Genomic DNA, 12,966 nt, shown 5'->3' on the forward strand with positions numbered 1-12,966 from the left:
AACTCTCTCTCTTTTTTTTTTTTTTTAGATTGATTTTACTTATGTATACACTGTTCTGTCAGCATGGGTTTGTTTTGGGTTTGGTCTTTTTTGAGGGGGTTAGGGTTTTTTGGGGTATTTTGTTTGTTTGTTTGTTTGTTTGTTGAGACAGGGTTTCTCTGTAGTTTTGGAGCCTGTCCTGGAACTCAATCTGTAGACCAGGCTGGTCTCAAACTCACAGAGATCGGCCTTCCTCTGCTTCCCAAGTACTGGGATTAAAGGCATGCATCATCACCACCCGGCCTGTCTGCATGTTTGCCTGCACACCAAAAGAGGGCATCAGATCTCATTATAGATGGTTGTGAGCCACTATGTGATTGTTGGGAATTGAACTCAGAATCTCTGGAAGAACAGCCAGTGCTTTTAACCTCTGAGCTGCCAACTCTCCAGCCTAGTAACAGAACTTCTACCAGACAGTATTAAAGGAAGCAAGGAAAAAAAAAAAAATAAGGAAACAAGGGAGGGAAACAAGGAAGGGAGGGAGGGAAGAAAGGAAGGAGAAAGGAAGGAGGGGGAGGGAGGAAGGAAGGAAGGAAAAGAAAAAATTGCAGTGGAATGTTGTGAATGCTTTGAATATTTGTCTTAAAATGCTAACATGGGCTTGGGTGCACAGTTGCCTTTCAGTTGGGATTTTTCTTTTCTTTTTTTTTTTTTTTTTTTTTTTTTTTTTGATACCCATCCCAGCATTTATTTGGTGCCAAGTCCATTGCTCTAGTAGGATGAGGGCCACAGCCTCTAAGCCCAGATCCTCTGCCCTCCCTTTACCCAGCTGAACAGCGTGAGTCCTAGAAAGGAAGTGGAGGGGCTTGGTGCCCAGGTAGACCTCAGCAACCCCAACACTGTGACACAGAGCCAGTGGCTTGTCCTCTCTGGCCTGCCTCAGCTAGCTGTGGATGAGCGTAGGGGGGTAGCACTGGCCACAGGGACCCAGGATTTTTCTTACATGTGCTTGTGTACATGAGTACTCATATGGACTGTTGAATCTTTCCAAGTGTCTTTGTACAGAGCTCTCTAGCTCTCCCTTCTCAACACAGTGCTTCCATACGCACTGGATACACAAAAAAGGCACATCTTGCCTTTTAGAGTGAAACTGTCTAAAGAATGAGTGACAACACCCATATGGACAGTCTTTAATTCACAATTATTTAGATAGGGCTGGATGGAATCTTAGCTATTCACAAGGTTGGGGCAAGAGGCTAGCTGAGCCAGGAGTTGAAAGCTAGACTAGGTAGCATAGTGACAAACAATCTGGAAAAAAATTATTTCATTGTGTCTGTGTCATCAGGTCATGGTGTGAACAATGCTGACCTGTTCTTGTCCATGGTTTTTGTTTGTTTTCTTTGATTTTTGAGACAGAGTCTCATGTAGTCCAATCTGGCCTCAAACTTGCTATGTAGACAAGACTGGTTTTGAGCTCTGACCTCCCACCTCCATCTTCCACGTGCTGGGACTCAGGAACATGCTGCCACACCCATCTTCCCTAGCAGTTTATCTTCCATGTGTCAGAACACCTCTATACAACTGCTACAGCCTTTTTCGGGGAAGCAGTCTAGCTTCCCCCTTTGCTTTAGTGATTAAGTGAGCTGTAAAAACAAGAAGGGAAAATTTCTGAAAATCAAAAAAGCCAAGGATTGTTCTTGCTTTTGGTTCAGTGCAGGATAACATCATCCCATAGTAACGGGCTAAGAAGTCGGGGCAGGTAGCTCAGTGGTAGAGTACTTGTCTGAACCCAGACCCTGGGTTCAATACCCAACGCAATATAAATGGGCACGGTGGCACATGTCTGTAATCTCAGCCTTTACAAGGTGAAGGCAAAAAGGATCTGAGCCATCTTAACATGCTGGGCCAGAGATTGACTTTAAACAAAATCATGGGCTGGAAAGATGGCTTGGTGGTTAAGAATACTGGCTGCTCTTCCAGAGGACTTGTTTGACTCCCAGCACCCACATGGAGGCTTACAACCATCTATAACTCCAGTCCACAGCTATGAGATATCCTTTTCTGGACTCCGTGGGCACCAGGCACACATGTAGCACACACACATACATGCAGACAAAATACCCATATACAGCATAAGAAACAAACCTTTAAAAATGATTTTTTATGCTAATCACCCATATTCTTCATGTTATGCCACAAAATATAAACTGAAGGAACATTGCCTAATTTTTCTACAAGGTAAAGTTGTTCAGATAGTTAAACCACGTGCATCCTAACCAAGCAAGAAAACTTCAGACCAATTCCCTTTATGAACTATGATGTAAAATACTAATTACAAATTGAATCCAAGAGCATAACAAAAAGATTATCCATAGTGATCAAGTAGACTTCATCCCAGAGATACGGAGATGGTTTAATATATCTAAATCAATAAATGTATCTACCATATAAACAAACTGAAAGACAAAACCATGTGATCATTTTATGAGATACTATAAAGGCCTTTGATAAAATCCAGAGCCAGAGATGGTTGACAAACTCACAGATTCTATGGCAGCAGGCACAGGACCTGAAATGTTCAAGCCACACAGGATCCCAGTGCCAAGAGTGCAAACTGAACACAATCTCCCATCCCTAACCAAGAGACTATCTCTAATTGACCACTGCTTGTAAAGGAAAAAATCACTTCTCTCCAAAGGAGTATCACTTAGTATAAACAATACTTGAGAGAGCCCTATGCACCACAGTGTATGACTAAAGCAGAAGGAGCCCCAGACGATTTATCTTTCTTGTCTCATTTTTCTTTGGGAATTTTTTTAGTGTTAATGCTCTTTTACTTGTATATTATGGTTTTCAATTTTATATTTGCATGGATTGTGTGTGTGTGCTTCATGTCCCTTTTTTTCTCTTTGTTTTTGTTTTGCTTTGCTTTGTTTGTTGTTGCTGGTTTGGTTTGGTTTGGTTTTGGTTTTTCGAGACAGGGTTTCTCTGTGTAGCTTTGGAGCCTGTCCTGGTACTAGCTCTGCAGACCAGGCTGGCCTCACAGAGATATGCTTGCCTTTGCCTCCCGAGTGCTGGGACTAAAGGTGTGAGCCACCAATGCCCACCTACTCTTTTTTAATGTTATGTTTTTTCTTTCTTTATTAAACTCTTTGGTTTCTAAAGAGAGAGATGAAAATGCTGTGAGTTGAGATGGGGAAGATCTGGAGGAGAAGGGAAGGAAATCATGATCTAAATATATTATATGACTTTTCAATAAAACAAAATGATGGAAACTTAAAAAAAAAAAAAGATTTTTAAAAAAGAATGTCTCAGCTTCTGAGAAATACCAAAAAATACTTCACCAAGACTTACCAAGTGGTAATACTTGTTAGTCTTCCATTTACATATCTGTTTAACCCAGAAAACCCCAAATTATCTAAATGTTACTTATTCATTACCCTTTTGTCAATGCAGTGTTTCTTTTTATCACATGTCACTGCATTGAGACAAGTGATTGGGCTCAGGGGTCACTTTATAAAGCAAGGGGAGAATGCACATGGGACCCGAGGTCTCCAAATGCCTTGGATGAAAGATCTCAGGCCTGCCGTGGTAATGCACACCTTTAGTCCCAGCACTAAAAGTGAGGCAGGCAGAGCTTTTAGTGTGAGGCCAACCCCAGTCTACACAGCGAGTTCCAGGACAGCCTGGGCCACACAGAGAAAGCCTGCCTCAAAAAACAAATAAATACATTTTTATTGATTTTATATGATTGTGATATATTCATGTCTTTTTCTTGAATTCCCCCCTTTTTCTTTTTTCCTTAAGTGTGACAATCTTTGCCAATCCATTTCTTTATAATGTAAACATTTAACTAATAGGATTTTCTCAACAGTTAAAAATAACCTTAGCATGCCTACCCATACGCTTTACTTAACCCACTTCTTCCTCCCCAAAACCAAAGTGAAATGTTGACACCCAGAACCCCTTCCCCAGACTTCCCCATTGCCACCTTAATCTTTATCATAAATTCGAAGTTATAAACCCGTCTTTGAGATTTAACTATTGTTTAGTTTCTATATGTGGTGTTAGGTTCCAAGAAATTCCCTTCCCGGAAGCCTGGCATTTAAGCAAGAGCAGCATTCTGTAGGGGACATAAGAAGGTAGTTCCGCTTGATAAAAGGAGTCGTCTCCTTAGCCCTGGCAAAAGTGAAGGACGGCTCTTCCATTAACCTATGCCTGTGACGCCTATTGCCACACCCAGGTCTGTGCTAGCCCCTGGGCTCCCTCAGTCCCTACTATCAAATGTCTGTTACAGAGTCATCCTGGCTTGGCATACCCCGACCCCTAACCTGAATCTCTCCTCCCTCACCCAGCTTCACTTCCCCGTACCCTGCGTCTCTTTCCTTTATAACTCAAGCATTTTCCTATGTAACTCAAGCATTTTGGCAGCTTTCCCTCTTGGCTCAACTCTTGGTCCTCAGCTTCTGTCTTCCATGTGCCCACTCTGCGCTCTCTCTCTCTCTCTCTCTCTCTCTCTCTCTCTCTCTCTCTCTCTCTCTCTCCCTCTCCCCCTCTCCTTCTTCCTCTCCCTCTCTCCCCTCTCTCCTCTCATGGCCCTCTATTCTGGCCACATTCCATCTGGACTCATCCAGATACCTCTGGCAGTATTCTCCCTCATATCTACATACCTCCTCAACCATACCTAGAAGTGGTCATGTCCTCATTTTCATTTAAATGTCACCTACATATTCTCTTTTAATTCTATGCTCTCATCAGTGCTCACATCCAGAATGTACATATCAATGAGAAGGGCAAAATTCCCACGCAAATATTAAAAGATTGAGCAAGTGGTTTGTCGGGATTGGAAAAAACAGGATACAATAGACAGAAAAGTTGCTTGACCTCAGTAGTAATCAGACAGCTGCAAACAAACTGGGACCTCCTGCACCAAAGAACATCATCGAAAGGTGGCACAGGAGCATACTACAGGGAGACCTGCACCTTGTACACCCACGGGGGCTTTTAGTTTGGAATCTAATTTTTTTAAGGCTTGTTTTTATTTTTAATTGTGTGTGTATGGGGAAAAGGAGGTATGTGCAGGTGCCTGCACAGCCCAGAAAAGGGCGCAGGATGTCCCGGAGCTGGACTTACAGGTGGTTGTGAGCCTGGGTGGTAGGCCTGGGTCCTCTGAGTAGTACATGTGAAAAACATAGAATGTCCATACGTTGAGGGTAAAGGCTCAGGGTCTGGAAAGGAAGAGAGGACGCTTTCCTGCACTCACACATAGCAGGATAAAAGGACATTCCGAAACCCTGTGAGCCAGGTAACACTCCGACCAGGAACGCTGAGAGCCAGGTGTCACTCCGACCTGGTCTAAGGTCAGGTAATGCAAAATGGCCGCGCTCCTCCGTGGGCATGGCTCTGAGCTGTCTTTGTCCAATAGGAATGATCAGGGGCGGGGCGCTTCCTCGGTACGCCTTCTAGCTTGCGGAGCAAGGCAGCCTAGACTTTGCTTCCTCTCATTGGTCAGGGAAGAAACCAATCGCGGTGAGTCTTGTTAGAGTCATCGCCCTAGCAACGCAAGGTGCCGCTTGAGAGAGGAACCGCCTGAGGCAATTGGTCTCTGCTTCCACACAAGGCTCAGACTGCACAGGAGCTGTGGCCTGCAGAGATGGACTGCGACTTGACTACGAGTTCTGGATATGTTTCTGACAGTGCGTCCTCACTCTGAGCAAGCCCCTGGCCCTCTGCCACGCCGGTTTGACCCCTCTCACCTCCAAACCCCACTCTGCCCACTAACGAAGCTGTCCTTGCTTGTACCCACAGCTTCCAAGAGCCAGATGATGGAGGAGCGTGCCAACCTGATGCACATGATGAAACTCAGCATTAAGGTCTTACTCCAGTCTGCCCTTAGCCTGGGACGCAGTCTGGATGCAGACCATGCCCCCTTGCAGCAATTCTTTGTAGTGATGGAGCATTGCCTCAAACATGGACTGAAAGGTGAGCCTGGGGGCGTTTAAGAGCATAGAAATGTGGGCTAAGCCTTTGCTCTCTCTAGTGCCAACCATTGTGGTGGGTGGAGAGAGGAGAGTAGCTCACAGAACTTGGAAGTTCCCTGTGATCTAGAGCAGCGCTGTCCAGTGCAAATGACACTACAAGCCGCAAAGGCCATTCTTAGTTCCCTGGTAGGCACTTTCTAATAGTAATACTTAAAATCTACCATGTTTTACATTGCCAGCACGTGTCATTCCAGTTCCTTAACTGCACTAGCCAAACTTCCAGTGCACCATTAGTAACATGTGTGGCTGTCAGTGGCCTTGGGCAACACAGTTTTAAAGGCCAAAACAGTGAGTACAGAAACACAGAATTACAAAGTGCTACCAATTCAGTAAAACAAGTGAGATGATAGGGAAGGAAGACAGGGAACTTTCAGATGCAGGAAGGAAAGTCCTTTCTGAAGGGTTGACATGTGAGCTGAAACTTAAGGAATAGAGAACCCTGCAGGGATTCGAGCCCACAGCATTCCTAGCACAAGAGACAAAACAAAACAGATGGAAGGGTACAAATGCCCTGAGTGGGGCCAACCTAGGCTTGAGGCAGACACCTGGTAACTATGGAGTGTGGAGTTAAATAATGGAAGATGAGATCAGGGAAGGGAGGGGCAGGACCATGCAGGCAGCCACTTATAAGGTGGTAACAAGGACCTGTATTTTCTTCTACGTGAAGTTGGAAGAGTTTGGGGAAGAAATGTGACTTAGTTTCCACCTTTAAAAAAAAAAAGAAAGCCTCCTAGCCAAATAGAGCACAAGTACAAGGGTAGGGAAACGAAGATATTAAGAAAAACAATTAGGTTATTGTGGCAGTTCAGCAGGAAAGTGGCTGTGACAATTAGGAATTAGGAATTGAGCATCGATGCTGCCACCAGGACAAGAGTGGCGTGATTTCACCGATTTCAGTTCATAAGCAGTAAGTTCTTGAAGAAAGAGCATGGTAAGAGTGCTCATTGCCAAAGGAACGCAGACCTGATTTGTCCTGTGGCCTCTCCTACTCTGAAAGACTGAGTCATAGAATTGGTCATGGAGCTTTGTAGCTGTGCTTGGCTTTAGAAAGAAAGACTGTGGGCCCCAGAAGAAGCTGCACCCAGTTCTCGTGACTAACGCTGTTCTTTTCCCTTCTAGTTAAGAAGAGTTTCATTGGCCAAAATAAATCTTTCTTTGGTCCTTTGGAGCTGGTGGAAAAACTTTGCCCTGAGGCATCAGATATAGCTACGAGTGTCAGGAATCTTCCAGAACTAAAGTGAGTAAGAAGTAGTAATGCTGACTGAATGTTTGCTTTTTGCTCTCTGCTGCTAGCCCCCTTTCAATTCTTTACTGATTTGGAACACTCTGTAACGGGAACCATACTCCACTTGGATCTAATCCCACCTGTGCTGCTCACCTTCAGGAAGGCTCGGACCTTCCTGGGCCTCAGACTCTTTCTTCAGTATGAAGGCAGCGGTTGCCTCCTGCTCCCTGGTTTAACGTGGTTCACATAGCCTAAATTTGTTGTTGGGGATGCAGGTAGACGCAGCAGTGAAGAGTGCTTGTTGCTCTTACATAGGACTGGAGTTTTGTTTCCAGCACCCACATCAGGTGGAATGTGGGAATCAGAGGAACTGCACTTGTGTCTCCAGCCCAGTGTACTACATCTTGCATTGTATTTCAGCACAAACATAAAATTGCATATATGAGCCTGAGACTCAAACACTTGGAAGTGCCTGAGGTACAAAGTACAAAAAGTACCTAACTTGTATAGCGAGCATTCTCTCTTCCCACACAGTACCTCTGTAATCCCTAAACTACCATGTGACTTCTCTCTCTCTCTCTCTCTCTCTCTCTCTCTCTCTCTCTCTCTCTCTCTGTGTGTGTGTGTGCGTGTGCACACCCTTCCCCCAGATAATTTTATTTTCTTCTGTATTTGTTGCTGTTACTATGCCTTAGCAGTCTGATTCTCTGAATTCTAGGACAGCCGTGGGACGAGGCAGAGCTTGGCTTTATCTTGCTCTCATGCAAAAGAAACTGGCAGATTATCTGAAAGTCCTCATAGACAATAAGCACCTCTTAAGGTATTCCATCATTGTTTGTCTTTTACTTTGTTGTTGCTGCATAGTATGTAGATCATTGTGAAATAAAGGAACTAGAATGTTCATAGATAAGATGGAAATCATTACTAATCCAGTGCTGAAGCTTGGTTTGAAGTGTTTCTTTGTTGAGCCCTGATACTTCAGAAGCATTGTGAATGGGACTTCATTTTGAATTCTGAAGATAATCTTCCCAATTATTAATTATTATAATTTGGTAACTCGTAGCCCATTCAATTAAGTTTCAATAAAATGGTAGTTATTAGACTAGATGATAACAGGAATAAAATAACTTTTAAACTAGGAACAGTGGGTGAGTTTTGTTTTTGTAAGAGGGCATAGGTACATAATCTAGCTGAAGACTTCATATCCAGTTTGTAAAATGTGTATTTCTTAGCATTAGTAAAAACTTAAGGGCTGGAGAGATGGCTCGGTGGTTAAGAGCACTGGCTGCTCCTCCAGAGGTCCTGAGTGCAAGTCCCAGCACCCACATGGTGGCTCACAGCCATCTATAGTTAGATCTGATGTCCTCTTCTGGCATGCAGGTATACATGCAGGCAGAGTAACATATACATAAAATAAATAAATCTTTAAATTTTATTTTTAAAAAAATGTAACTAGTGGTTATCACTGAAATTTATGACTGACAAGGGTTATGTATACCATGACACTCATGTGCAGGTCAGAGAACAAATTGAGGAAAAGTCAGCACTCTCTCTCTCTCTCTCTCTCTTTCTCTCTCTCTCGCTATTGAGACAGGGTTTCTCTGTATAGTCCTAGCTGTCCTGGATCTAGCTCTGTAGATCAGGCTGTCCTCAAACTCAAAGATCTCGTGCCTTTACCTCCCAGGGTTAAAGGTGTGTGCCACCACAGACACAGCTAAGTTCTCTCCTTCAGTCCAGTGGGTTCCAGACATCAACTCAGGTTGTCAGGCTATTGACAGGTGCCTTTGTCCACTGACACCTCACAGGCCAGCCCTGGTGACCTAATGTCAGAGAGCAAGTTCCATGTACAGAGAGAAGCCAGTGAAGGCACGGGGACTTAAACAGAGTGACAGGAAGACAGTGGCCAAGAGTAGATGAGGAGGACAGATCAAGATCTAAATGGAGGCGCCTTTGGAGCAGCTCTGCAGCTTCCATTGCTGTCACAAAACACCTGAGAGAATGAGATTTTAAAGAGAAAGAGCCAGAGAGGTGGCTCTGTGTACAAACTGCTTGTTGTGCAAGCATGAGATTCGGGCCCCAGCACCTACATTAAGAAACTGGATTTGGAAGCTATCATTTCGTGCAGAGAAAATACCATGCATACACATAGAAAAAATGACAAAAGAGAGGTAGACATCTGAGAAACAGCATCTGAGGCACCTGAAGTTGACCCCTGGCATGTTCACACATGTGCATGTGTACCACATGCATGGTCCCACACAAACACATACACATGTGTGAAAGAAAAGGTTTGTTTGGCCCACAGTTTCAGTCCACATTTGGTCTTCTTGCTCTGTGCCTGTAGCAAGGCAGCATATTGTGAAGGAAGCATGTGGTAGGAAGAATAAAAACTGCTAGCTTCCTGGTCACAAAGTGAGAAAGAGGAAAAAGCAAAAGTCACACCTCCTTCAGAGCATACCCCCAGCAACCTAGCGACCTCTCAGTGGGCCCCACTTACATTTTTAACAGCACCAAGCTAGGGAGCAACTTTACCACATGGGCCTTTGGGAGACACTTAGGACCCAACTGTGTATAGCAGAAGAGGAAACACTTGACATGGTGGGAGAGAGCAAACTCCCTGAGGGTCCCTTGCTCCAGGATAGGGCCAGAAGCCAGGTAGCAGCCAAGGGGTGGCAAGGCAGGAGGGCTGCAGTCAGAGTGGTTAGTGGCAGTGTTTCTGAGCAGCTCCCTGACATGTCAGTCTCTTGCAGTGAGTTCTATGAGCCTGAGGCATTAATGATGGAGGAAGAGGGAACAGTGATTGTCGGTCTGCTGGTGGGACTCAATGTTCTGGATGCCAATCTCTGCTTAAAGGGAGAAGACTTGGATTCTCAGGTAATATGGAATTTAGGCTTTGATGGAATGAATCAGGCAAGGAATGTTTTACATGAAATCTGCAGACATGTACTGAACCTTTAAAAGGGACAGAAGTCAAGAGACCTTTGGTAGAGGTTAGGGCAGGCTGTGGTGCTGAGGAAGTGGGGAAGACATCCTCTCAGAAGAGTGAAGGAGTAACATGGGCTCAGTTGGTACAGTGCCTGCATAGCACACACAATGCTAGGTTTGGTTCCTAACTCCACATAAACCGGGCATGGTGGTGCATGCCTGTAATCCCAGCTCTCTAGAAGCAGAGCCAGGAGGATCAGAAGTTGAAAGTCATCCTCAGTACATAGCCAAGTTCAAGGCCAGTCTGGGAAACATAAAACCATGCCTCAAAAAAAAAAAAAAAAAAAAGGATGGGACTAGAGAGATGGCTCACTGGTTAAAAGCAGTGGTGCTCTTCCAAAGAACCCAGGTTCAGTTCCCAGCACTCACATGGCAGCTAGCAACTGTCTTAACTCCAGTTCCAGAGGAACCAATGCCCTTTTCTAGCTTCCACAGGCACTACACACATGTCACACAGATATACAAGCAGGAATAACAGCTATACACATAAAAATAAATATCAGTCCCCCCCCCAAAAAAATACAGATTTCTCAAGAGAAGAGAGAAAGAAAGAATAAACCATTACATTGTATCTTTTTTTTTTTTTTTTTTTTTTTTTTTTTAAGAGAGGCTGGGAGTGGTGGTGCAGGCCTTTAATCCCAGCACTGGGGAAGCAGAGGAAAGGTAGGTAGAATTCTCTAAGTGCCTGATCAAGTGAGTTTCAGGCCAGCAAGGTAGTGAGACCTTCTCAAAAGAAGGTGAGCCCACAGTCTGCCCTCAAGTGCACCTCACTGACTTCTGAGCACCTCTTTTTCCTGATCCTTGTGTTGAAGCCTGTCTTACATATCTTTAATAAAATACTCAACTCTGCTCAAAGAATCAAAGATACCGGAGTCAACCCAGGGCCTCCAAATGCACACACACTAACCTGCACATACACTAAGGCACACATGCCATGAACAACAGCATACACACATCCACAAAAAAAAAAAAAAAAAAAAAAAAACCCAAAAACATTATTTAATAAAAATCAAAGTACTATTCTAAGCCAAGTACTTGGGAGACCAAGAGAATTGCAAGATTGAGGCCAGGCTGAACCATGTAGTGAGACTTTGTTTGTAAAAATATAGAGATAGGTAGGTAGATAGGTAGAGAGACAAACAGATAAATAGTTCCAGAAAATAAGTATATATAGTTTGTTTTAGTTTCCTAATTTTCTTTGTGTTTTTATTAGAAGTAAACATTGAATGCTATCAGATGTCTTGTTTAGTTGGCACCTATTTTAAACAGTGTGTGGGTTTCCTATAACAGTATTGTTTCTGTGTTCCTAAAATAAAACCTACTTGGTCATTATGTCATATTCTTTTCCTGCATCCCTGAATCGTGTGTTTCTGCTTATGAGAAAAACTGTTGTGAGTTTTCCTGTGGGCCTTTGCCTTCTCCTGGAATTACATTTCCTCATAGATTGAATTGGGAGATAGTCATCCTCCTATTTTGTACCACAGTTTAGTAGAATACAAAGTTGGCTCTTTGCTTGTTTGCTTTTTTTTTTAAGGTTTGCATTCCCTTCAAATAAAAATAATGTGAGTGTATGTATTCCTAAATACATAAGTACAGCCTGCTATATAACATTACTTGCATGTGTAGTTTCCAGGGCTGATCATTTAGTATTAGATAACCAATTGGTATGCTCTTCCCTAAGGAAGACTTTGTCCAGCTCTCAACATCCCATAGTTTCCTGTACTTCTTGGTGTAGGCTGAAGCCTCATGGGCTTCCTTGACCCATGCACATTATCATGTGTATTATTGTTGTTCTGAATAAGATCATGTTAGGCAGTCATCTTGATGGAACTTCTTAAGTATCGTTTTAGACACTCTAGGACACACAACCTCACAGCAAACTTCCTGCTTCTCTGACTCCTAAAATCTTCCTGTCTCCACTTTTACAATATTCCCTGAGCCTTAGGGTGGGAGTTGTATTGTAGATGTGTCCATTGGGACTGAGCTCCACAAATCTACATTTTGATTGGTTGTAGTTTTCTGTAATGTTCTCCATCAGTTGCAAAGAGAAATTTTCTTCCTTCCTTCCTTTCTTTCTTTTGCTTTTGTTTTTGTTTTTTTGAGACAGGGTTTCTCTGTGTAACAGCCCTAGCTGTCCTGGAACTCACTCTGTAGACCAGGCTGGCCTGAAACTCAGATATCCAACTGCCTCTGCCTCCCAAGTGCTGGGATTAAAGGCATATGCCACCACCACCCAGTGAGAAATTTTCTTAATGGGGGTAAGGACTGCACGTATCTGTGGGTATAAGAATAAATATTTAGAGTGTAGTTAGGAATTATGCTGGTTTAGCAAAGTAGTGGTTGTAGGTTCCTCTCAAAGATCGATGCCTTCACTAGCTCCAGGTAGTTGGCTAGGTTTCCAGTACCAGGCGTGGATTCCTTGTTGAGTGGTCTTCAGTTCAGTTAGAGAGCTGTTGGTTACTGCTGAGATATCTGTGCACTACTACATCCTTAGGGTTATTGTACCATCCCGGTCATTGTTGTGGTTCATATCAGCCTTTCTTGTACCATCCAGGACCACAAGCCCAGTAGTACCACCTACAATGGGCTGGGCCCTACTCCATCAGTCATCGATCAAGAAAATTCCCCACAGGCTTGTCCCCAGAAGCATTTTATCAATTCTTCCCTCTTCTCAAATAATCAAAACCAACCTAGACAGGTGTGGAAAGAAAGACTTAGAAGTGTCAGATAAATAAG

General features: G+C 43.6%; 2 protein-coding genes across 3 annotated transcripts in view; both read left to right on the plus strand.

Annotated features, from left to right (window-relative positions):
- The window catches only part of Canx (calnexin), a 1,018,992-nt gene that overhangs the window by 889,443 nt on the left and 116,583 nt on the right, over positions 1–12,966 (plus strand). The window lies entirely within an intron of this gene.
- Rufy1 (RUN and FYVE domain containing 1) overlaps positions 1–12,966 on the plus strand; it is a 43,591-nt gene that overhangs the window by 5,425 nt on the left and 25,200 nt on the right. The window contains exons 1-5 of one of the 2 annotated variants that reach the window (XM_051180776.1): positions 5,611–5,675; positions 5,788–5,961; positions 7,140–7,257; positions 7,964–8,065; positions 9,996–10,119. In XM_051180776.1, the coding sequence (XP_051036733.1) occupies positions 5,633–5,675; positions 5,788–5,961; positions 7,140–7,257; positions 7,964–8,065; positions 9,996–10,119 (561 nt within the window). In that variant the 5' untranslated portion in view covers positions 5,611–5,632. Of the gene's footprint in view, positions 1–5,610; positions 5,676–5,787; positions 5,962–7,139; positions 7,258–7,963; positions 8,066–9,995; positions 10,120–12,966 lie in introns of those variants that run through there. The other variant, XM_051180775.1, reaches the window with a different exon arrangement.

The sequence above is a fragment of the Phodopus roborovskii genome, unplaced genomic scaffold (assembly GCF_943737965.1).
Source record: "Phodopus roborovskii unplaced genomic scaffold, PHOROB, whole genome shotgun sequence".
Taxonomy (NCBI): Eukaryota; Metazoa; Chordata; class Mammalia; order Rodentia; family Cricetidae; genus Phodopus; species Phodopus roborovskii.